This window comes from Branchiostoma floridae, chromosome 9 (assembly GCF_000003815.2).
Source record: "Branchiostoma floridae strain S238N-H82 chromosome 9, Bfl_VNyyK, whole genome shotgun sequence".
In the NCBI taxonomy this organism is placed as follows: Eukaryota; Metazoa; Chordata; class Leptocardii; order Amphioxiformes; family Branchiostomatidae; genus Branchiostoma; species Branchiostoma floridae.
The window spans coordinates 20,470,068-20,494,968 of record NC_049987.1 but is presented as its reverse complement, the minus strand read 5'-3'; the positions used below and the strand labels follow the sequence as shown (position 1 = coordinate 20,494,968).

The following is a 24,901-nucleotide window of genomic DNA, read 5'->3' as shown; positions in this document are numbered from 1 at the left end:
CTCCTCGTAATTTAGAGCTCGCAGACTCGTCGTCCGATCGATTTTCGGCCTAATGTGATGGGGGTATTAGAAGCCCTGAGGAAGATGTCTGATAGACGTTGAAGCGTAAGCAGGTACGGATCACTGTTTGAACATGTGAAGATGAATTCTCCAATATGCCATATGTATCATTATGTCTTAGAAAATAGCATGTTACCGCTAGACGTGCAGAGGTGAGATGTTACAGATTGCTTAGTGTTATATAACCATTTGCTGCCTGCTAAGCTGGTGTACAACTACCGACTATACATATACATATACATATACATATACATAGATATACATATACATATACATAAACAGATACACAAGCTGGCTTGTTACTCCAAAGGACAATTATACCTACTATAAAGATACAGAAATGTCACTTCTCACTAATAACAGCGTGCAAGTTTCCATAGATTTGGGGATGGACAGCTAGTAAACGTAAAAATTGTCCTCCAAATATCTCAGGACTGGTAGATGACGAGAGAGAAACCTACAAGTTGTAATGATTGTAGCGCCCGTCAGTCTGACCGTCCCCTGGCTCAATGGCGCGAACGGATACCATGTTCCCTGCTACTCCCTCCGCGGGTGCCACTTCTACTGAGTACATGTTGTTGGTCCTGTCCTTGGTGCTGACGAAGTTGTAGGAATATCCGCTGGCCATCGCAACGCCCTCTGTCCTGAGGATGCTCACCGCCTGCTCCACGGACGTAGCTGACAACAGGGCGCGGCACAAGAACCGCTGAGCTGCAGATTTGTAAAAGAGGTCAGAGTAAATGTACATGTAAAGGTAGCCCCATAGTAGTCTCTACTAGACTGACTACGCTAGCTACTGTAGGTGAATAACCTGCCAAGGGCGTTTTACCACCAGAGGAGTTGGCATGGACTGACTCCCCTGTGACCAGTCCCGATCTTTTGGCTGAATTCTACGTACCCCCGTAGGCCCATAGCATTTTGAGGCTGTAGGGGCAGTGACTTGTTATCCACTGTGTCTAGGTCACGGTATTGGAAGCCCATCCCTTTCGATCTCCTTCATCGCTTTTACCTTCCTAAAGCCCCCTTTACAAATCAAGAATTTAGCTCGGCCGTGTTGTCAGCGAGCTCTAAATTACGAAGAGGTATAACCCTGATGCCAACGAAGAAACTCTGTCATTTGTCCGTAGGCATCAGGGTCATGCCTCCTTGTAATTTAGAGCTCGCTGACACCTCGGCCGAGCTAAATTCTTGATTTGTAAAGCCGGCTTAACCGAACATATCAACTGTTTTAAGTCTATGGATGCTACGCCCACTCTCCACACTATTTATTAGCATGTTCTAAGTAGAATGTTAAGTGTTACTCTAATATGAATTTGAACAGTTTAAAAGCTGTTACATATGTGAGAATTCTAATCAGAAGACAAAGTGTATACACTTCTCATTGCTTTCAGCCATGCATAGAGATAAGACATATATCATAATGAAGAACAGATTGTCATGCTTTGATATTGTACCATTTTATAACACAAATACGAATGCTGTACGTTAACGTTAAGTATCAGTATCAAAGTACAATTAGACATACGTATTTTTTCTCTCTCCACGCATTTGGCCATTTGAAAGTTGCCGGAGGAACATAAGCCATGCAGGTTGAAGCTGTAGGCATTCCCAGCCAGCAGCCCTGGGTAGCAGAAAGCGGTGAAGCTCTCTGCAGGAATAACTTCTCCGTTCGGCAGTTCGTAGGGGTCTATATTAGCTACCACCACGTAACCGAGGTCTTTGACGAGTGAGTCGCCGTCTTCATTGTGAACCATGACTCTGGGGCCATTCTGGACATTGAGAAACACGGTGGTACATCCTGTGCAAAGGCAAAAAAAGGTTTTAAAAAACCAACGTTATTTACGTGCCTGATGTCGTTTCAGTAGCCGGCCCTGGGCCACACAGCTTTGGTCAATCACTACAGTATGGGGCTAATCCACTGGTAGTGGATTGTGTTCATTAACTTGTATATTTCACTATTATATCAACTCGCCATTTACGTTCACATTTCTATACTTTATGTAGCTATAGTAATATGTAGTATCATTGTATAAATTGATCTATTACTTATGCCTTACATTGTACCATGTACAAATGTTGTGCAATAAAGTTCATTCATTCATTCATTCATTCTCCTACGCACGAGTTTCAACGTCGCAGGCGTTTTGCGACAACGTTGGACACTCTACGTAGGAGAATGTTTGTGTTCAACTTTCATACTCTTTCCTGACTTTACAAATGGAACATGCTGCTTTCTCTGAGTAATTAGCAGAGAAAGAAGCATGCACCATTTTTAAAGTCTTTGGTATTACTCGGCCACGATCTACCGAATGTAAGACTTTAAAAAGTCATTCACTCATTCATTAATTCACCTGTTCATTCATTCCCGTACCTTCTATCTCAGTCACAGGTTTACAGTCGTCCGTGAACATGAGCACCATCTCTGACTGACAGTGCATCAGGAACAGGTGTTGGAACGGCAGGCCTGACCCCTCGGACATCCCGACTATCTCCTCCACATAGTGGGGGTACGCAGACTTAGCCGCTCTCAGGTAACCTAGAGAGTTTCAAATTCATAGTAGAAAGGTGGTCATTGGATTTCTAATGCTTGTGTCAATGGAGAATATAGTCTACAGTAACAGCAAGAACACAGTAGTCCACAATAGGTCCTTATGCAGGGGTGGACACTTGTATAGGTTTGACTGTATTAGATTTTTTTTTCAAACAAATCATAGAAAGAAAGTCAAGCAGATGTTGCAATTCCAAATGTGTTGTGTGTGAAAAAAAGCGCTAGGGAAATCCAGCGCTGACGCGGCCTTGGGTTTCGCAGTGGAATTCCAGTCCTGAGCGTTGTGCTGACATCAGCACTGAAACAAGTCCGTTCAGCACCGAAATGCCAATGCTGAACTTTCTTAAGCACTGGGAGCCTTGTGCTGGGACCAATTTGACCGTTAATTTATAACTGGCATGCCTATACGGAACCAGACTTGCGCGCAGAACATAGACCTTTCATCTGCTTTGAGTTTACGCGCCAAGCTGTCGGTGACCTTTGGACGCAAGCCAGACGTCGAGTTGTTTTCTCGGAATCAAATTAAAGTTAATGGGGGGCCCGGGGAGGGGGAGGGGCAGTTTCCACCAGACAACAAAATTAGCTGAACTCACGCTATTAATTCATTTCATTTGCTAAATGTACATGTTTACGCAAAGTTCAATGGTCTTGTTTAATATTTTACTTTCCATTTTTGTAAAAGTGACGGCGTTAAAGTAATGTAAGCTGTCACAACTTGAGCTCGCCGCCACTTCGTCTCTGTACCTTTTATAATATGTATTTTTTCCATGCTATCTTCTTGAATAGAAAAAAAGAACAGCGAACTTACCGTCGTACAGGATTCTTCCTGCGTCCGTCTGGAGAATACCTAGGAGGTTTGCGAAGACGTGGTGACGGTCCAGGTACTCGGCGATCTGTCGACGGGCGGCCCTCCCGATCTGCAGACCGACCTGGTAGTGGCTACCTCGGACACAGCAGACACGTACCGCCATGGTTTAACGTCTACAGGTCCCTGAAAGCATAGAAATCCATATAATGATGTCAGTAAATCCTTGTTATGCAGCTAAAAGGGCGGACACGGGTACAGAATGACAGATGAAGACCGAGGTCACGATGGGGCATTCCACCCTACGGCAGCATGGGGTTGGTGGAAAAGCTGGTTCTGTACAAATGGCGCTTCAGTTCATTGAGGTTGGAAAAGGCTTTGTCTACGTGTGATTGTCCTCCTCGTCTATACCAGTCAAGCATGGCCCTCTTATAGAATGTCCATGATAAGATAATTTCTACTTAGAGAAGAAAATAAAACAAAAGATTCTACATTGACCTTTCCTTTAAAACTTGAATTTTAGGGCATTGGAGAACCCCTAAAAAGAAACTGTACACAAATGTATTACCTTTTTAAGTCAGGTTGATTTGTTCATATGGACAAAAATGAACAAAATTGAACGTAGCTAAAAGAGCGACACCTACTGGAGAAAGCTGGGAGTGCTGTTAGTACTCTTCATTGACACATCACACGGCCCCTTTTGACCTTTGTGTTCTGAGGAGGAAGGAACGGCAACTAAACTCTCAGGTAAGGACGTAACGATGCCCGATGTACCTTCCATTTGCTTTATTGAGTTCCCATTATGCCCCAAATTTTGACCATGGTCATGCCTATGTGTGCAGTTTTAGAGAAAGTTTCTACAAGATTGCTGATTTTAAATGGCGTACTTGAAAACACGAGATGGCCTGCCCCAGAAAATTAATAATTTCCATGTTGACCATGACAATTTTAATTTTGTACGTTACTGGCTCAGTCGCAGGTACATTTTGTAGTTTTATAGAAGCACAAATGAAAAACGATAGAAAATGATCAGCTTTCGACCTACATAAGTGGAAAACGAGATTATATATATATATACAATGCCACACCGTCTTAGTTTTATGGATGACATCCCCTGGAGACCCCCAAAACTATTAAATGCGCGCGGGCGAAAAGATAAAATCCCAGCAAAAATAAAAAGTGCTGATAAACCACAGGACTAAACATCCAGACCATTCTTTTCCAGGCTTGGTTTGTTATGTGTTCACCTCCAGTAAGACTGTAAGAGACAATCGTCGCCATTTCAATCATGTTTGTACTGCTATTCTTGTTCAAAGAGGGAACAAAGGCGCTGTGGCCCCATGCCCTGACCACAAAGACCATGTGCTACCCTACCCTAGAGAGCAGGTCCTCCGGTTGACATGAAATTCTGATTGATATAGGGTGACATGTGGCCAGTTTTTTTGTAAAACAGGCGAAAATCAATGCGCGCGAGGGTGTCATCCATAAAATTAAGTCAGTGTGGCCCTACCTTATTTATGATCAGGCAGTTGATATGTACTCAGCCTGAGTCTATCCGTCAACATACCCGCCATTTGTACACAAAAGCTAATGCTTTTAACCGAACATTTGGTAAATAGACTCTAGGAGGCGAAGCGAATCCCGTTTGTTGCACACTGTTATCCTTTTACTGCGCCCAGCTATGGTGTACAAAGGGAGAACAGGGCGTTGTAGAGACTCAAGGTGCACTCTCACCGCACTTGCGTCAAGCTTGCGTCACTGCGGGGTTCGTTGACTGCGTCACTGTTTTGTTATTTTCTCCGATTTTTTTTTTTTAATTTGGATTTTGCGTAATACGTAAAAGTATGACTTGGAAGACGACAAAATACACAAAAAGTAAGAAAATTCGTTCTTTATGTCTGAAATTCGTTGCATATCTCTCGTTGCGTATCTGTGTGAACCATCTTAAGTTCTTTATCATGTTCACAGCCACTTAACGTTTGGGGCTGATCGAATTTATTCAAACACACGAGCGACACCTAGCTGCAGTGCGAAGTGTAACTTTCTTCCCTAAGGATGGTGACTGGCGGTCACCGAATCGTCTACTCATGAAACTACTGAAAGTGGAAGTCAATAATTAAAGACTTTGTTGTATAAGGTATAAAGGTATCAAGAGGACCTGAAAAGTATGGACTCTACAAAGCTCCTTGAGCTAAGCCCGGTCGTGTTGCAACCTGGTACAAGACCGTCAGGGTTTCAAACAGGTGAGTACCACTGCGTATTGAATAAATGAAAGACCTTAATTGCACAATTTTGTGTGGTGGGTTCTTTAACGTGAGTGGGGTGTGGCTCTCCTCAAACACGGGACCTCCATTTAACGTCCTATGCGAGGGACGGCCCTAGCCGAAGCTAGGTACTCATGTTCACCTGAGTTAAGTGAGGAAAGCCGTGTAAAGTGCCTTTTCTATTAAAGGGCACAAGATCGGTGACGCGGCAGGATTCGAACTCGAGATCTCTCGGTCTAGAGCCAAACACGCTCGGGACCGAGAGGTCGCGAGTTCGAATCCTGCCGTGTCACCGTTGCCGCTGTGCCACGCGATCTCACATTTATTTATCATTGTTTATTTCCCGTTAACTACACCAGGAACTGAACAGTGTCCGGTATGCATCAGGAACATGGAGGCGCAAGATGTCGAGTTCGTCGCTCGAGTAGTCGCAGAAGGCTTTTTTTATTCACTTGAACATGTGGTTGGTAAGAGCCGGTAAGATTTCCTTTGTATGCTTATATTGTCACATGCAGAACAACCTTCTGTTTGTGTTCCTCAAATACCGGGTTTCTCCTGTACAACACACACCATGCTAGTTGAAATATATCACGTTACGGACTGATGAAGCCCAAAACAAATGCTCAGAATAAACTTTCAAGCTCTATGACTATATGAAACAGTCTGTCCAACCAGATAAAACAACAACTGAGAACTGACCATAAAATGCATACACAAAATTTAATGTCAGTCAATTAAATTATATGTAGTGTGCGTGAGAATTGTATCTTCTTGTAGTCCAGGAAGATTAGCTGCTTACTAGTGTATGATAGCTAAAGGAGGGAATAAAGTGCTAGATTCGTAGACTCCATCTCTCTCTCTATATATATATGTGTACATTTGTTATGTATTTGTCTATACAATGTTGTAGAGTGGAAGACTTCATCCTGCTCAACATCAGCTGGCTGAGCCGATCAGCGCACCTGTGGAACACCATTTACGTGGCTCTGTACGAGGGCAGGCTGGCCGGAGCAGTGATGATCAAATTCCAGGGCGACAAGTTAGTTTCTTCTACTACTGTTTCGTTTACAAGATTCCAAAATATTCTGTTCTCTTTTCTGTTATAGATCGTTTTCACAGAACGTTCGAAAACCGCTTCGCCACGCGTGGACGCCATGTTGGATGATAACCTGGATGACTAGAACACAGAACGGTGCTATCAAAGTTACTTGCGGCGGGTTCAAGTGTGCTGTCTTGTCTCCGTACTGTGAATGATATAGTGATGTAGCCAAGGCTAGATATCAGGACAAAGTTGCAATAATAGGTCTTGATCCATGTGCTTTAAGAGAAAAGGCATTCGACGATCTAACGCTCTTGCCGATGGTTGAATACCCGGACATCTGTTACCGCTACCCTGGGCGACTATATAACGTTATGTACACTCCTATCATATAGGCTGCGCACGGAGGACTAGACTAGTTACAGCCCTATACAGCGGAGTTTGCGTTACACAGTCTACCCCAGTATCCAGCTGCCCTCACTATCCACTTGCCTCACAAGGGGCAAGATTTGGCGCTTCTCCAACTCTGACTCCGTGTGAATTGTTTTCTACTCCGGTCAAAACTGAGCTACGGCGTGTTTCAGCCAACTACGACGTTGTTTGACAAGGCGCGACGTAATTTGGAGAACTCGCGCGTAGTTCACCCAACGAGCTTCAATACGACTTGTCTTTCGGCCTGAGGTACGGTCTGACTCAACTACTTCGTAAGTAACCATAGCCTGACTAAAAACGCTCTGCTTGCCCGACAGTTTCCGCCCCCTCATTAAACCCAGCCAGTGAGAGATTTTGTAAACACATCTAGTGCAAAATGTAACAAACTAAACTACGTATTTTCAGCCATACTGTGACAAAGTTGGACTACAACGTCTTAATCCCACCAATTTGTACATCACCTCGACACCGTGACGTTATTGTATTCTCCCCCAATACGCTAAACTGAGAACAAGATAAACATTCGATCGTATCGCCATTATGAAAACCAGAATTCAGAATTCCCTGAGGCTAAGGTTTGGTCGTTACATATTTTCTACAATAATAGCTACGCATATGTGTGCGTGGTAACTTGCGCATGCATTCTATGAAGCTTTTCAAACCATGCTCACTGCGACAGAAGACAACCTTCATTTCTTCAACTAGAACTTACACAGTAAATATATTCCCACCTGTGTGACAAAGTTGGTGACAAAGTTAGAGATCTTTAAGCTTGCAGTGCTGACCTGCCCGTGTCACACCCTGTCTGTAATGCTGTCTAACCGGTTAACCTGTCACTACACTTGACTTGACTTGAGGTAGAAGTTCAACCTCTGGCGTGGGAAACGTATATGCTCATTGTGCAAATAACTAGAATAACGAAATGTAGATGGGCCGTATTCCATGAAATGACTCTTAAACTATTTTCCTCCAGAGGAGAGTACTAATTTCTAAAAGACCACGTCTTTACGTACAAAAATTTGATCACAGATGAGCAAACTCCGCACGGGGACCCATGTTGGCTGGCCGCTAGAATAGTGATTCAATCGAGTTAAAAAGGGATAACTGTGTTGTTAGATAGAAACGGCGAGTACGCTGTATCCTGTGTTCATGGAACTCGCAGTTAGCACATCGAACAACCAGCCCGTTTGTAAATAATAACCACAAAAAACTTCTTTCCATGTACGGGCCCACCACGTGCAACACACAGCCGTGTGGAGATCGAGCAGCTTATCATCCAACATGGCCGTTCGAACGTTCGAACGTGACTGTGACGCCACATGAAAACGATCTATACGTCGACATATAAAGAACAGTTCTTAGAAGTAGCATTTAACCTGGGTCCAGTCCATCAACTGGTCGGCTGATTCTGCATTTTGAACTTGCAGGAGAAAGCATGGGTTGAAAAAGTAGTGTGTGCTTTTCACCCAGTCCATATGTCGATTAAATGTTCATTCTATATGATCCCTTCCTGTGATTTTCTCACGTTATTTTTCGGTACGTTAGCAAAGCTTTCAAGATATTTGACATAACATGATTTGAGAAAATTGTTTCTCGATCGGATGTTCTTTAGTTTTACTCCTAATCAATCCGAAGTTTCGTCAATGAACGTTTAACAGCCAGGTACATTATTCTTTGTACAAAATAGATCAATAATTCACTTTTATTCATAAACATACATTCATACACCCATACATTCATACATACATTCATACATTCATACATTCATACATTCATACATACATACATACATACATACACAAATACATACATACATACATACATACATACATACATACATACATAAATACATACATACATACATACATACATACATACAGCATACATACATTCATACATACATACATACATACATACAAACATGCATACATACATACCGTAACGTTACTTGTACATACATTTTGAGACAAAGACTTGAGGTGTCTTTGGGCCAATCACAGTTTCTTTCATTACTACAGTGATCGCGCCGCGCAGGATCCCATCTTTTGCGAGACCTTATCACGTGTTGGATGTTGGCGCACCTGTCGGTACGAAATTTTATGTTCTGAGGACTTATAGGACTTAGAAAAAAATGATGCCGCTTTTCTGATTTCGGCCCAGAAAAGACTCGGATCGGTAGGTAGGTTTTTTTTTTACTGTTGCTAATAAAATGATAACTCACGTATGTTAAAAACTACAAGCCGTGTACGAATTGTTACAAACTGTACAATTTGAAATGGAGTGCGTTCAACTCGCATACTCATATTAGTGAGAGCTATTAAAAGTAGAGAAAGAGAAAGAACACTGAAAACGCTTGTCTGGGTCGCAGACTGGGCTGTATGGGCTGGGCATTAAGGAACAATTCAATAACATCAAATAAAGAAATAGCTGAGAGCTAAGCACAGAAAGAGAAAGAGTACTGAAAACTCTTGCCTTGTCGCAGACTAGGCTGCATGAGCTGGGCGTTGAGGACCAGCAGACTCGGCGCAGCGGAGTGCTTTGTTGACAAGGTGTGTGTGACTGCAGAGTACCGCGGGAGGGGCATCGGGAAGGCGCTGGTGGAGCGGGCCGAGACTGCGGCAAGGGAACGCGGATGCACGGTAGGTAGTCTCCAGAGTAGGCCGGCTCTCTGGGGCCTTTTTTTGGCTCATAGTACATTTTTGCTGGCCATTTCGCTACTAATCAGAGACGGCCGGCAATCAGCGACCCAGTAAGGCCTAGGTCACATTTCCAAACCGGGGCCCGGCCGGGATGTTTTAAGAAACGAAGAATTCAAATGTATACCTAGAAATATACACATACTATGCCCATGAATCTTATATTGACATTTTGTGTATTCTGATGTCTTTTATAACATTCTTTTCGCTCCCAAAAGTTGCCCGGCCGGGCCCCGGTTTGGAAATGTGACTTAAGCCTAAGCGACTGTTAAGTGATATGATACATGTCAGAGCGAGAAGCGACAGTATATAGTGTAACGTTATGATTATCGCCGGAGCGAACTATTTGCCGGATGGTACTCAGGCTAATGTTTCCCACCACTGCAGACGATGTCCCTGTATGTGAGGCGGAATAACCGGGCTGTCCGTCTGTATGAACGTCAGGGCTACGTCATCACACATACTTTTGGTGGCTGCTTCACGCAATGTGCGACGGGCACCAGAGTGAGTCTATCGCATTATCATACTAATTTATATAATTTTTTGTTGTTTTGTTTTTCATCATGTGTACATGTGTGCGTGTGTGTGTGTGTGTGTGTGTGTGAACACCAAAGATACTATAGAGCGTTGCCACGCATCCTCCGAGTTATTTATTTATCCTCCGAGTTATGCGTAATGTAGTTGCGACAACACTGACTTATGTTTCGGTGTGTGTCGTGTGCACGTGTATGTGTGTTTGTGTGTGTGTATGTGAGAGAGAGAGGGAGAGAGAGAGAGAGAGAGAGAGAGAGAGTGCGTGTGTGTGTGTGTGTGTGTGTGCGTGCGTGCGTGTGTGTACATGTGTGTGTGTGTGCGGTGTATGTATGTCACTATGTGTGTGTGTGTGGGGGGGGGGGTATGTGTATTGTATGATTATACGAATTTCTACTTTTGTCTGTCCAAACTACAGGACTGGTACAACATGGAGAAGCAGCTATAACGCAAAGTACGCTTCGTTGCAACACCTCAGGATTTCACCAGCAGATTCTATGCAATTCTTTTAACGGATCTTATGGGACAATATGTTTTATCCGACATTCCGAACGTAGTTTAGATAGGTTATATATTTACAAATCCGTTACTTTTCAATGGAGGATTTTCGCCGAATTCCAAGCGATCTGTAGTAACGTTACAGCTAAATTCGTGTTGGAATTCTCGATTGAATGCGGATAGACGATGATAAGGATGACAAGTTAAACCAGAGAGTTTGCTGATCCGGACGTGATACAGGCTGTTTTATCTTATATCTGTCTCCGTGTTTTTGTACCTGTAGAAGTCAGCAGAAAATACTAATCAATTCCCTGTACTTTTGCTGTGTCAATAAAACTCTAAATTATTCACATTCACTCTGTAACGTCGTTATTCAGTGATACCCGAAAACAGGTCACTGATCACGACTTGACTAACGTTAACAATAATAACACTGAAAACTGATGATCATGTGTAAAAATGTTGCAACGTCCCACCTGTGCGTTTAAATCAATGACAGGTACCACTATTGAAGAAGTAAGAATACGTAAGTATGTTCAGCATGTTATATGTAGCTTTCGTGGATCACCAAGCGCAAAACCATAGCATGTCCAGGACAGAACATACAAAAAATGTTCTGCTAGAGTACTGAGGAGATCCGCCAGGAGGTCCAAGTCGACCTTGACTTTCCGACATAATGAATGTCACAATCAATCAAGTTATGCTACCTGCAAAAATGTGGAAACAGACTTGGACAAAAACAGACGCACCAAAAACAATTATACCTCTTTTTTCATGGACGTAAAATTATCTGCTAGCTCTAGCTTCCATGGCGTTTTCTGATTGCCGGCCTCTAAGTGTATTATGAGCCATAAAAAGGCCTCAGAAAGCCTGCTATGGAGGCTATGCTAGCTCCGCATTTATGATTTAACATAGCAGCTCCGAAAATGGGGAAAGGGTCTTTAGAAAGTATATGGTAGACGTTGAAGGCTAAAGCTATAACGTCTTTTTGTGTGTGACATTTTGTGCGTATTCCTAGTGGTAAGATTTTCTCTTCTCTTTCTTCATCTCCTTGCCTACGGTCACGAAATGCCGCAAAAACACGTGCAATACAGCTGCACCCTACATCTGCTTGGAGCCTTAGTTGCGGTTGCTAGGGGACGCATTACGCCACTGCGCAAGTCCGGAAGTAAGGTCATCGACCCCACCCCCTAAGGCTAGCAGCAACAACAACAACAACAGCGGGTAAAAAAAATCGAAAGTTTGACAGTATGAAGTATCTAAGGGTCTAATGGTCATGTAGTTCGGTTAGAAACTGGCTGAAGATAGTTGTCGTTTGATTTAGTCTTGTTTTCTGTAACAATAAGAACAAATTCATGCTTTATAGGTCGTTGAGCGGTCAGCAGGCGGGCGACGGTTGGTTCAGATCCAGAAAACACCCTTATTTAATTTAATAAGTTACGCATGCACGGGGTAGATGTTGTCAACGGGTCAACAGATGTTTCAGATAGCATCCACTAGCATTCGTAAGGGACTTGGAAAAAACCTGAAGTATTCATAGCCAAAACTATGGCCAATTGACACTTGTTATGATGTATGACGCATTTGTCTGATATGGAAAACGTCCAACAATAACAAAGGTTAATACGTTAACGTTTAGTAAATGTAGGTCATGTAGACAAACTTTGTTGACAGCTTTTAGATGTTACATATGATGTTAACCCACCTAACATTTGATAAATCTTAGCCACAGATAAATGACGTTCCTTAGAACTGTGTAACGTGCCCGTTACCTTTCTGTAGAAAATGGGATGTCACGGTGAAGTGTCCTTGGCCTTTGAACTACCGCTCGGCTGCCGTAATTTGAGTTAAGCGCGTCCCTCCGTCGATATTAGACCCGATACATCGATGTAAAGCAAAATATTGCATACGACGATGTGGTCCTTTCTTGAAGATTCACAGGTGAGGAGAGTGAAGTCACGTCTGCCAGGAAATAATGGCCGAGGTTGTGCCTGTAGATGCGCAGCCAGAACCGGCCCAGACGCCGGTTCAAACAGGTTTGTACCAGTCACTATCTCTGATGTCAACAGACTGTGTCATTATCCGCTGGTTAGTCCAAGGTTAACCACAATGTACGTCATGTTGGTGTAAGAACAGGATGTTTGGCTCAGATCCGTAATTCGGGTTCAAATCGACTGATATGCTACCAATCGAATTAAGTACTACGGTCTTAGTGGATTAAACCTTAACTTATACAGTCTAGTCTCTAGGATGCCATCTTGGAAAGGTTAAAGTCATCAGTTATGTCAGTACTTTAACTAATGTGATAAACCTTAATAAAAAAACGTGAATGTAAAAATGAATTTAATTCTAAGAGAGCTACTTAAACACCATCTGTAATCCCAAATGTGTGCCCTTAAGTGACCTTGATAACACTGTTTATCATGTGGCAGTCTTTTAGGCTGTCCCAGGTAGATTATAAAAGTTAACAGATGATGCTAAGTTCTATCTCTCACTGCACGATCATTGCCTCTTATAATTAATCTGGTTTGTTGAATTCTGGAGTCAGTTTTGTTTATAACTGACCTGTTTCTAAAATTTGTATATTTTGTGAATAATTAGTACTGTAAATGCATTAAAGTTCGCGGGGATTTAATTTCGCGGTAGCGGGAAAAATGACTTTTTGCGGTGGTTTTAAGTTCGTGGTAGCACCATGTATTGTAGTCTCTTACTGCCATGGAAAAATGTTCGCAGTGTTTTTAAGTTTGCGGTGAAGCAGCCACTGCAAAAAACGCGAACTTTAAACCACCGCGAAAGTTTCTGCATTTACAGTAACTTCATGACAGTATGATTTCAGCAGCAAATCAGTACTTGTCAGTACTGATCAGTAAGATTCCAGTAAAGATAGGTTGCTAAGAGTCTGTGTAGTTATACTTGTACCAACCTGATGAAACTTAAGTTACAACAATGTCTTATTTTCCTCCTTTGCAGCGCCAGGAACTGAGCCAGGCCCATTGCAGATCAGGAACATGGAGGAACAAGATGTCGACTTTGTGGGACGAATGCTGGTGGAAACTTTCAGCGACAAATTTGAACATGCGGTTGGCAAGAGTCGGTAAGATGAAATTCCTTAGAGTGTATTCAATTTATACCTCATCAGCTAAGTCTGTTTGAGACCGTTGCACATGATAGTTGATATTGGGTGAATTGGCCTAGGGTGTAATGTAATGTTAGACTCTTAGAGCCTTGCATTCTTTCTCTGCTTAGCACTCAGCACGTACGAAAAAGAGATACATTGATAGTTAAACAGTTACGCTCACCACTACCAGTGGAACTACCAGTAAAACTGTTAGTAATACTCTTTTGTAGTGCTGGCACATTTTTGTAACATCTTGAGATCCTCTATTAACCATCATTGGCTTTTTGAAGGTCATACATTAAACCGATACAATAAGGACTGTATATAAGTCTTAGAACGGGTGGACCCACCGGACAGAGCTGCATGGAAGCGCAGTGTGAAGACTACATGTATATCTGAATGCTGCCCCCCTGTATCAGGGATCCCAGCATCAGTGTAATAAAAAAATGGATACTACTACTACTCCAATTACTAACTTTGCTCCAAAACTATTTGGCCTGTGATGACACTTATGCTAGTAAGGACGGTCCCCATCATATCATACCAGCAGCAATAATGTCACATGAACAATGTTGTTCTACAGGATGGAGGGTGCAGTCCAGCAGAACACCAAGATGTACGGCAGGTCAAAAGACGTGTGGCACCGATATCTCGTAGCCGTCTATGAAGGCAGGCCGGCAGGTGTGATGGCACTCAAGTTCCACGGAGAGACGTCAGTACATAGGGCTCAAGTTTGATTGATTGTATAATAATTGCATACCCAGTAAACCAGGTCATGGCGAATTACACTTAGTCCTTTAAAGGTTTTGTTCTGAATCAAACAAGAGTACATTTGATCCACTCACACTGGGAGGCCAATTTATTTCCCTCCAGGGTATCTAGTAATCAGATTTATTTATTTATTTATTTGTTCAGCTGTTTACAAACAGCCAGGGCTGCCCAACTAGCCGTAGGCTTAAATTGTCAAGGGCTAACCCTGTACATGTTCGCACATGTTCGCACACGACGGTTATACCGCCCCTTACGGGGTGACACACCCGTCCAGGTGAATGATGTAGATCACCATGTGGCTGATAATCAGATTTAAACTTTGGTTCTTTGTCTGCTGCAGGACTGAGGTGGATTTCCAGTGTGGGGAGGCCTGCTCGTATCTTGGGTGTTGCGGCACTTGTGGGTACGGATATTATTTATTTCATATTAAAAAAGATATTGCGTTGCTACCTTTCTTCTTCCTCTTCTTCTATTTCAAACAAACAAGGTCAATGATCACTGTCACCATGGTTACTGGTACATGTATGTTATGAGCAGGCATGCTGTCATGTTCCATTTTATGATGTAGCAAGTGGCAGGACAGCTGGAGGGGCTGTTCAATATATATATTCATATATGTGTGTGCGTGTGTGTGTGTGTATATATATGTGTGTGTGTGTGTGTGTGTGTGTGTGTGTGTGTGTGTGTGCGTGCGTGTGTAAAAGAACACAAATGAAGAATCTATGGCTCAGTTTACTAATAATACTCTTGTATGTTACTAACTGTTAGGTCATTTGTTCAACCTTGCTGACCACTTAGATCTCAAGATGAACTCTTTTTTAGCCTTTTTTTGTGTTTTTTTATTTGTATGATTTGCTTCAGTTTTGGGGTTCCCAGAGGTTGTCATCCATATACAATGTAATTGGATCAACATCGCCTTACAGTATAACACTGGTTCACCTTTATCTGCGGGTTAATCTATATCCGTTGTTTAAAGAAAAAACAAGGTATTTGGGGATAGCAAGTTGACAGACTGTGGTTTCAAACCGTATATTGAATATCTTGCAATCTGAAACGTCCGTTGACTTGATACTGTATCCCTTGTTTGTTTTTTTCACAACGGATATACCCCACGAATAAAGGTGAACTAGCGTTATATACAATAAGCTGTTGCTTTAATCTTCAATTGCAGGCTCTTCTGGCTTGGCGCTTACACGGAAAATGTGAACATTCGTGTGGGGCAGTGCTACCTGGACCACATTGGCGTGGATGCAGACTTTCGCGGAAAAGGCATCGGCAAAATACTGCTGGACAGGGCAGACTTTGAGGCCAGGCAACGGGAATGCAAGGTACGTAGGATGAGTAGCATTTAATTCAGTTAAATTTATTGAGACAACAAAAGTCGGAATTGCTTTGTTTTTACTTGGTGTTAGGTGTTTCAAAAGTTAATCGCCATGCTATCATTGGTCAATGAACTGCAAATTGTGCTGGACAGTCAGAATCCGTCTTTGATTTTCTATTACCGGTAAAATGGCCAAGTAGGTAGAGAGTGTTCGCCTTGCATTCATCATGATCATGAGTTTGATCCTTGACCAAATCATAATACCTTTAAAAATGGTAACAGAATATACAATACATGCTGCTTTCTCTGCGTAACACTCAGCATTTGAGAAAGAGTATCATGGTAGTTAAACACACTTCAACCACTACCAGTGGACTGGCCTGACCTGCTGTAGTGATGGCACAAAAGTTGTGTGGCCCAGGGCTACAGATAGGGAGATGGGCAGTGCCGTATATGCCATCTGGTGCGGGAAGGTCTTCAACTTTTTGTCCTTTTCTCACAACCACAGTCAATATTCCTGTGGGTGAAACAGAGTAACCGTGCAGTCCGCCTGTACGAACGACAGGGCTACGTCGTCACCCATCCTTTTGGTGGCTGCTTCTCAAGGTGTACGACTGGCAGCAGTGTAAGTCTGATTAATTCTTATCTTTATTCCCTGCCCGTAGAAGGCTATGTTTTTGTTTCTGTCTGCCTATGTCTCTCTGTGTGGATCAGAGAGTGTGTGTTTGCAGTGTGTATGTGTGCGTGTGACAGTGTGTGTTTTCAATGTGTATGCATGTGTGTGTGTGTGCAAGTCTGTTTGTGTGTGGTTTTGGGTGTGTAATTGTGTTTGTGTGTGCATCTGCATCTGCATAGGATACCCCCAAATGACCCCGCGAGGGGCAAAAGTAGGGGGGGGAGCTGAGGCTCCCGGGTTAGGGCGGGCAGGCCGCCTGCCTGGCACGGAAGTGCTCAACGTTGGGAGCGCTTACAACCGTGCCAGGCAGGGCATTCCACTCGGGAATTGTGCGTGGGAAAAAAGAATGTTTGTAGATATCGGTGCGTGCAAATATGTGTTGATATTTGAAGTCGTGACTACCCCGGGTGCGCCCTTGGGCAGGCTTCAGAATATATTGTAAGGCATAAATGAGTCAACATTTTACCAACTTTTATTCCTTTCTGTCCATTAATTACAGGAGTGGTACAACATGGAGAAGCAACTGTAAAGTTATTTCCCAAGACATAACATTCCAACCACATATCAAGTTACCACAGCATATCATTAGTTACAACTGTTATGCATATCAAGTTTTCATTGTGTCTCCATGTTGTGGTGATCACACGTGTTTACTGAACCAAGGAAGATACAGTTTTGTGATGCATATATTCGCATATTTCTCTGATGTATGTTATGTTCTCAGTGCCAATTTGCTGTTTTCACAACAGATTCTTATTTGACAATGGAACAGAGTTTGCCCGGACTTCTGGGCATGTTATTGATAAATGTGCCAAGGTGTGGCATGTGTATTGAAAAATCTGTCATTTTTCTATGGAGATTTGTAACAGTGGGGTTCAAGTGCCACCAACTGAACCCAATGGCCATGAATGTGTACAGTATTTCAAGTGATAGCTATTAAAGATCATTCAAAGTTGGTGAAACAATTTGATAATATCTAAAGATAAATCCTATCATGATATTAAAGGCTGATTTGATTTGTATTCACCTTTGTGAAATATGAATGATGTATTATTTCTAATGTAATGGTATATTGTAAATATTTGATGGATGTGTACATTTCTATGTTGTTTCTATTCTGTAACTTTTGCCAATGGATTTTCTTTAATAAAACCCCAGTTATCTGCACTTTCACTCATAATGGCAAATATGGGCTTGGAAGAAAACTTTAATGCTGTATATTATTCTATGTAACATTTGTATACTGTAACTTTTGTCAATGGATTTTCTTTAATAAAGCCTCAATAAAATATTCATTGTGACTTTTGTGTATATTCAGGAGTTTGTCTGAGGTCCATTTCATTTCATTTCATTTTATTTGTTTGTTTTACCTGAGTACATCGCTCAGGCTTCAGCCTGTCCATCATATATATATAGCCACCATCAATTCAAGTATTCAGTACCCACATGTAACTTTCGCCAATTGCAAGCGTCAAACAAAAGGATTTTCTGCATTTAGCCAATCAATATAAAGTTATGGGAAAATTTCTTCTAGGTTTAGACAAGGAGCTGATAAAAGCTCCTTGGTTTAGAGAAAGCTTAATAATTCTTACAGAGATCTCTAACAGAGATCTTCATTTAAAGTTTCTGGTAGACATAAAACTGCTTGGTTTTGCGGTATTTCCAACTTATTTATATAAGTGGTAAGATATCACCTTCTTCATCTTCCTACGTCGTATTGCAAAATAAGCCACACCTTTCATCTGCTTGGAGCCCTAGAACGTTACGGTTGCTCGGCGACGCACTAGCTTCTGCGCAAGTCCGGAAGTGGAGAGCCCGTGTGTGTGGGGCCGTCCGTCCGAGAGGACACCAGATGCAGTCACCGTAAAGAAACTTAAAAGTATGTCGAATGTAAAGATCTAACGGACTCGCAGTTCGGTTAGAAGCTGGCAGAAGACAGCTGTTGTCGTTGGAAGAAGTTTCTGTTTACCGTAATTGCGTAACGGTAAGTGCAACTGTTGCTTGGGCCAAATATTCTTGCTAACACGATCACTGATGTATGACATCATCATCATCATATCGTTCCGTGCCAGTATGTATGACGCAGGTTAGACAACCAGGACATGAAGATACAGAATACAAAAGTAGGTCAAGCAACTGGGTAGAACTTGAAAACGGCCATACGTTTAACATGACATCTGTTGTCTTTTGTCTGCGATTGAGGAAAAAAAGCTGAAGTTTAACAGGCATTTCCTTATTTGCTTGCTTGTATTTTATCAATCACCCATGAAAAGTAGGACGATCACAAATGACTCTGTTGACATGGAAATCGTAGCTTCAAATCTGTGCCAATACCTGCATGGAACTAGTATGGCACTGGTGCAATCTAAACGTTTAGTAAATCTTTGCCACCTACTCGTATTTTAACCATTGCCTAAAAGTGTGTACTGTACAGCAAGGAGGTTAAAAAACACCCTCTTTCAACCTCCTTGTGTACAATTATTAATTTATTGTTTAGAAAAATGCATGTGACAGGTGAAATCACAGTCATGGTTAACCCGCATCAAAAGCGCCCCGCCCTATACACAGTCAGGCTTTTCATTGAATGCCTACATGGATTGTATTCCTTGAATGCCTACATGGATTGTATTCCTGATATTTGGTAAAATTACTAATTATAATTTGAATCCCCCCGACGACCATGTTGGCAGGTAATTGAATTAAGTAGTAGCGCCTTCGCGTGAAAAAGCCTGTATTAACCAACATTAAACCAGATTGCATGGACTAAAGTGATCTACATCGAACATGAAAATTCAAATTTATTACATTTACAGATACATAGGTACAACAGAGTTGAGGCATCTTCGAGGATATGGCTTTGGACTACGGACCACCTGTAGTTGCACAACCCTTCCTGCCACCACCACCACCATATCAACCAGGTTTGTACCAGGTCCTGTACATGTATGATCTAGTGTCAACTCTCATTATTATCATTCCCTAAAAACTGACACATGTAAACAGGAGCCTGAGCATCGTTGTAACAAGCAGTGGGTAATAGGGGTGGGTACTGGTACAGAAACTTCAGGTCCAGGTCCGGTTCAGGTCCAGAGGATCAGGTCCAGAGGATCAGGTCCAGACCTGGATACCCATAACAATGGTCCATTTTGCAACAAAGAAATCTGTTTTGTGGAGTACGATGATAATTTTCCTTATCACGCAGGCCGTCGGGCACTCCGACCTGCGGTCGGGCTGCTAACTCAGGTGATACAGAATACACTGTGTTGTATTCTATATCTATCCACTGACTATTACCAACGTGATTAAACTATTTGCAGAGGTATGTGTTAAGTCATTTACCAATTGGTAGTTGAAAGTATCAAGGACGTTATATAATGTCCTTGAAACTATTAATGAGAATTTCGTATGATATAATTATTCCTCTGTATGCAGCACCAGGATCTGAGCCAGGCCCATTGCAGGTTAGGAACATGGAGGCACACGATGTGGACTTTGTGGCTCGAATGCTGGTGGAGGCCTTCAGCGATAAGTTTGAGCATGCGGTTGGGAAGAGTCGGTAAGAGGCAGATACTTCTGCTATTACAAGCCTGCTTGAGACCAGTGCATTTGTGGGTATACATGTAGGAATAGGGATGGCCAACTACATGTAGGCAAAGTTTAACTAGAGCAATGGCTTAGGGGTGTTTGCCTTGCATGAATCTTTCTTGCAGCTTACAAAATGTAGTCAGGGTTTGAAATATACAGAAATCTTTATTGATAGGACGAGAGTACAGCGACTTTCGCTTTCGTAAGGTCTATAACAACTACTTACAGTACAACTAAACAGACATATATGAATAAGTCAGCATATTGGGTTTAGCATGTCATTTACACTATTATAGCCAGCACGTAGTATAAATAGTATGGTAATTCTGTTGTCATGCAAAACAAAAGTATATAAGAACCCAAAACAATATAATCATCATAGTTGTGATAACATTCAATGTTAATTTGATAACTCACATTAAAAAATGTTGTTCTATAGCATGGAGGGTGCGGTCAAACAGTCAGCCAGTAGTCTGGGGAGGTCCCGAAACGTGTGGCACCGATATCGCATAGCCATGTATGAAGGCAGGCAGGCTGGTGCGATGGCACTCAGGTTCCATGGAGACAGGTATGTACATTGGGTGTGTGCAATCACATGGCTTATAATCATGTTTATATAGGGAGAAATGAATGAATGACTGGATGGATGGATGGATGGATGGATGGATGGATGGATGGATGAAGGAATGAATGAATAAAGGAATGAATGAAATCTTGGTTCCTTTTTCCGTTGCAGTGCTGAGGAAGATTTCCAGTGTGGGGAGGCCTGCTCGTACCTTGGTTGTTGGGGCACTCGTGGGTAAGGATTTTGTTTGTTTGTACAGTAAACAGACTAACACAACAATTGCCCATACACAAATTCTATATGAGAACTAGGAATGTACATTCAAGCAGAATACTGTAAATGGTTTTATTATCATAGCACCTTAAAAGGCTAAAGAAGGTTTTAGCAGTACTGTAGTTAACATTACGTCAGTAAGTAACAAATTGAAAATGCATAATTCCGGGCAGATTTACCATTGGCATAAGATAAGTATCATAGCTGGCCAGCTGACTCCCTTTAGCTCACTAAACTACTGTAAGTGCAGAAATGTTCACGATGGATTTATGTTCGCGGTTTTCGTGTTGGCCATTTCACCGCGAATTTAAAACCGCCGCCAATATTTTTCCAAGGCATTAAGATACTAAAGTGCATGGTGCTACAGCAAAATTAAAACCACCACGAAAAGTCCTTTTTCCCGCTACCACGAAATTAAATCCCCACAAACTTAAATGCATTTTTTTAATATAGTATGTTCCTTGGCCAGCTTTGACACTATCTTATGCCACTGGTAAATCTGCCTGGAGATCATAAGATGCATATTCACATTTCAGGATGTGAGGTAGCGACTAAACATTGATTAAATGTTATGTTTCGTATTATATTTTGTAAGATGTTGTGATGAGATGCTGCCATAATCTTCTTGAACAACATTGCAGACTGATATGCTTGGGCTGTGCTGTAGACGGCACCAGCGTTCCTATGGGGCAGTGTTACGTAGACCACATCGGGGTGGACGCAAGCTTTCGCGGGAGGGGCATCGGCAAGATGCTGATGGATAGGGCAGATTACGATGCCAGGCAACATGGATGCACGGTAGGCCAAGTAGCTATTAACATTTCAACATTAATTGTGATATCAAATTGAAAAATTTGATTTAATCTGATAATCTAAAATAATCTCCAGATTGTTTAAAACTGTGAATCTGGAGACTTTTTGAAATAGTCTGGAGATTTTTTTTAAATCTCTATATTTTTCGATTTTCAATGACATGTGACGTCCCCCGCTGGGGGTCATTAACATCTATACAATGGCATGGAAGCTTTTCATTAAGTGTCAATTTTGTAAGTATTAGCTGTAAAGGGTTAGAATTGTTTGTCCAAAGTGCAAAATTTGCCCAAAATTAATCATAGTGTAGGCTGTTATCCACATCTTTTGAAATACAGTCAAAACTGCCCTGGGAGGCCACTCGGGACCAACAAAGTCTCATTGTGTGGGACAGGTGATTCTTAATACTTCAGTAATTTGAGACAGGATTATTGATACTTGTGCCAATAGAAAAATCATCTAATAGACCATCAAAAAGTCATCACAATGGCCTGGTGGTCCGTATAAAGAGGTGGTCATTTTTGCAGGTCTCAGACAATATTCTATGTTAAATTTCTTCTTGTTGTTTAAGATTTGTCCTAACAGAAAAGTGTCACAGGAAATTTGGAAATCTACTACACATGTATTACAGTCTTATTTATCTGATTCATTTAACATATTCATAGATTTATGACATAAAAGTACAGTGGTACAAAAAAAGCAAACTTTAAAAGCTTGCAGTTGATATGACATTCAAGGTTTGTTGTCACAGTCTTTCCAAGAAGCCAGTCAATACATTTTCTTGCTTTTTCTGATAATGATAGCTTCAAATATGTTCTAAACAAAAGCACTTCTAAAAGATTTTTTCTCTGAAATGCATGAAATAAGATTGATTTGATAGCCTATGTATGACCAATTGATTTCTTTTCTTACAATGGCGATATACAGACGATACTCCTGTGGGTGCTGCTTTCTCTGTGTAACACAGCATTTGAGATAGGGTATCATGGATGGTAGTTAAACAAACAACAACCTGCCACTACCAGTCGACTAGCCCCGTGTGTGGCCCAGGGCTACAGAAACAGAGATGGGCTCCGCCCTATATACAATCTGGTGCGGGAAGGTCTTTAACTTTTTGTCCTTTTCTCACAACTACAGTCAATATTCCTGTGGGTGAAGCAGAGCAACCGCGCGGTTCATCTGTACGAACGACAGGGCTACGGCATCACTGAAACAGTCAATGGTAGCTGCTTCATGCGGTGTGCGTTGGGAAGTGCGGTGAGTGACTGTTCACTTGTAGTGCTAAGTAGAATTTAGGTAATGTTACATGTATAAATGTACAGGTAGTCTCATAGCCTTTTTGAGGTCAGTAATTTCCAATGTTCATATCTTGTCTAACCAGTACCATTTGTAGTATTTGTTTTTATTGCATTTAATGTTATTTATCTAAATTCTTTACAGGACTTTTACAAGATGCAGAAGCAGCTCTAGTGTTCAAGTCACACAACAGAGCCTCAAGTTCAAAGTTCATCTGTGTTGGTACAAATCAGTCCAAAACAAAGTTTAACTTAAAAGTCCATTTTTTGTGTGTTGGAAACTACAGACTGTAACTGTTCAACTCTACTTTAACCTCATGGCTTTTTTGCAAATGACTGCTGTCAGATTGTGTGTTTGACGTTTTAAGGAATTTGAATTCTGTTAAACTGCTTTCTATATCTTAGATGTACATATGTAGATGATCAGGGATCTAAACTAACGGGGGGTGCCCTAAGATGCTTCCTGCCTTTAGATGCCACTTATCCAAGTATGGTCTTTAGATAAATGTGTTAAAAATTCTTTGATCAAAACTTGACCACTCTTTGGCAACTAGTGATGGAGCACCGTGAGTTCAAGCGCGTAAAAAAGCATAGCATCTGAGGGCGGCCCCCATAATATAATTATATCTAGTTTGCTACACTGGTGTAACAAGGAGATACTGAACTGTTACACTATTAGATAACTTTTTTCTTGTATATGTTCACTTTGAGTGTTACATTTTACACCTGTTGAACAAAGGACGGTACAGTTGTATTTTACCTACAGATTTAGATTTGTACCTTTGCATTATATTTTCTTGGTTATACTATTTTCAAAAATATTGATGATGTAGAATTTCTTTGGAACAAAAATGTTATATAGTAGATGTGTATTTTTGTGCTTTCAAATAGTCTTTTATTCCAAAATTGTGAAATATGTCCTTGAACGTTAAAAAGGGAAGAGCAAAGACCAGTTACATAGGGAGGGGGTCTGCTAACTGAAACACATCCCAATGCTGGTAAATCAGCAAATGTATTACTTGATACATAATAAAGAACCCTGCTTGCAGAATTTTAAGCAAGACAATGGACTGCATGAACATATATCTGTTATCACGCTTCAGCTAGTGTATAACCATTAAACCCAAAACATAGACTAGAGTGGCTCTAGAGTCAGCCTAAGTGTTTTGTGGTGAATCAATTGCAAAGAAGTTATATACTTTAAACATTTTTAGAGGAACGAGGTTACATTACTTAAAAAGCAAATCTACAGTTTTTACAACTTGCAATTGATACAAAGTACCAATAATAGATTATCTTATGTCAGACACAGAAATGTGTCGGTCTATCATTTCAAATGTTTTTTAAACAAAACAAATTAAAGTTTTCTACTCTTTAAGAGTAATTCTACCTTCTTAGTTAAGCAATTATGCCATGGGCAAGGCTGCTAACTTTTCACAGTAAAACAAAGTACTATACATTTTCATCCCTTCACCTATTAAGTAAACAATTATAGTAAGTGCACCATGGGGATTCATAGACACTGGTTCATGATAAACCTTATAAAATATGTAAAACTGTTGCACATTTGTACATAACATCAATGATCAAGGTTGTTGGACAGTTAGGTAACAG

General features: G+C 41.5%; 4 protein-coding genes across 6 annotated transcripts in view; 3 read left to right on the top strand and 1 right to left on the bottom strand.

Moving 5' to 3' along the window:
* LOC118422661 overlaps positions 1–12,844 on the bottom strand; it is a 15,602-nt gene extending 2,758 nt beyond the window's left edge. Inside the window, exons 1-6 of one of the 2 annotated variants that reach the window (XM_035830333.1) lie at positions 12,646–12,844; positions 4,058–4,127; positions 3,417–3,599; positions 2,432–2,596; positions 1,586–1,858; positions 522–771 (exon numbers count right to left, since the gene is read on the bottom strand). In XM_035830333.1, coding sequence (XP_035686226.1) covers positions 522–771; positions 1,586–1,858; positions 2,432–2,596; positions 3,417–3,579 — 851 coding nt within the window. In that variant the 5' untranslated portion in view covers positions 3,580–3,599; positions 4,058–4,127; positions 12,646–12,844. The remainder of the gene's footprint in view (positions 1–521; positions 772–1,585; positions 1,859–2,431; positions 2,597–3,416; positions 3,600–4,057; positions 4,128–12,645) is intronic. The other variant, XM_035830331.1, reaches the window with a different exon arrangement.
* On the top strand, positions 4,034–7,306 carry LOC118422665. 2 transcript variants are annotated; one of them, XM_035830337.1, is made up of 4 exons: positions 4,034–4,160; positions 5,551–5,656; positions 6,037–6,154; positions 6,588–7,306. In XM_035830337.1, the coding sequence occupies exons 2-4, from the start codon at positions 5,581–5,583 to the stop codon at positions 6,781–6,783; spliced, it is 390 nt and encodes a 129-aa protein (XP_035686230.1). In that variant the 5' UTR covers positions 4,034–4,160; positions 5,551–5,580; the 3' UTR covers positions 6,784–7,306. The 2 variants fall into 2 exon arrangements, with proteins under 2 accessions (XP_035686230.1, XP_035686231.1); XM_035830338.1 differs by having other exon boundaries at positions 4,134–5,656.
* LOC118422664 lies at positions 11,946–18,050 on the top strand. Its single transcript, XM_035830336.1, has 8 exons — positions 11,946–12,097; positions 12,807–12,909; positions 13,844–13,967; positions 14,575–14,703; positions 15,103–15,165; positions 15,934–16,090; positions 16,592–16,708; positions 17,259–18,050. The coding sequence occupies exons 2-8, from the start codon at positions 12,849–12,851 to the stop codon at positions 17,286–17,288; spliced, it is 681 nt and encodes a 226-aa protein (XP_035686229.1). The 5' UTR covers positions 11,946–12,097; positions 12,807–12,848; the 3' UTR covers positions 17,289–18,050.
* A 507-nt stretch (positions 18,051–18,557) lies between these two features.
* LOC118422663 lies at positions 18,558–24,726 on the top strand. Its single transcript, XM_035830335.1, has 8 exons — positions 18,558–18,743; positions 19,573–19,680; positions 20,192–20,315; positions 20,784–20,912; positions 21,081–21,143; positions 21,824–21,980; positions 23,130–23,249; positions 23,433–24,726. The coding sequence occupies exons 2-8, from the start codon at positions 19,611–19,613 to the stop codon at positions 23,460–23,462; spliced, it is 693 nt and encodes a 230-aa protein (XP_035686228.1). The 5' UTR covers positions 18,558–18,743; positions 19,573–19,610; the 3' UTR covers positions 23,463–24,726.
* The last annotated feature ends 175 nt before the right edge of the window (positions 24,727–24,901 follow it).

What these genes read in the sequence shown, in the direction of transcription:
- LOC118422665 (XM_035830337.1), top strand. Translation starts at nt 5,581, where the DNA reads ATGGACTCTACAAAGCTCCTTGAGCTAAGCCCGGTCGTGTTGCAACCT. An exon ending in ACCGTCAGGGTTTCAAACAG is followed by an intron (nt 5,657 to 6,036) that starts GTGAGTACCACT and finishes TAACTACACCAG; the next exon opens with GAACTGAACAGTGTCCGGTA. An exon ending in CATGTGGTTGGTAAGAGCCG is followed by an intron (nt 6,155 to 6,587) that starts GTAAGATTTCCT and finishes ACAATGTTGTAG; the next exon opens with AGTGGAAGACTTCATCCTGC.
- LOC118422664 (XM_035830336.1), top strand. Translation starts at nt 12,849, where the DNA reads ATGGCCGAGGTTGTGCCTGTAGATGCGCAGCCAGAACCGGCCCAGACG. An exon ending in CCAGACGCCGGTTCAAACAG is followed by an intron (nt 12,910 to 13,843) that starts GTTTGTACCAGT and finishes CCTCCTTTGCAG; the next exon opens with CGCCAGGAACTGAGCCAGGC. An exon ending in CCAGGCAACGGGAATGCAAG is followed by an intron (nt 16,091 to 16,591) that starts GTACGTAGGATG and finishes TCACAACCACAG; the next exon opens with TCAATATTCCTGTGGGTGAA.
- LOC118422663 (XM_035830335.1), top strand. Translation starts at nt 19,611, where the DNA reads ATGGCTTTGGACTACGGACCACCTGTAGTTGCACAACCCTTCCTGCCA. An exon ending in ACCACCACCATATCAACCAG is followed by an intron (nt 19,681 to 20,191) that starts GTTTGTACCAGG and finishes CTCTGTATGCAG; the next exon opens with CACCAGGATCTGAGCCAGGC. An exon ending in CCAGGCAACATGGATGCACG is followed by an intron (nt 21,981 to 23,129) that starts GTAGGCCAAGTA and finishes TCACAACTACAG; the next exon opens with TCAATATTCCTGTGGGTGAA.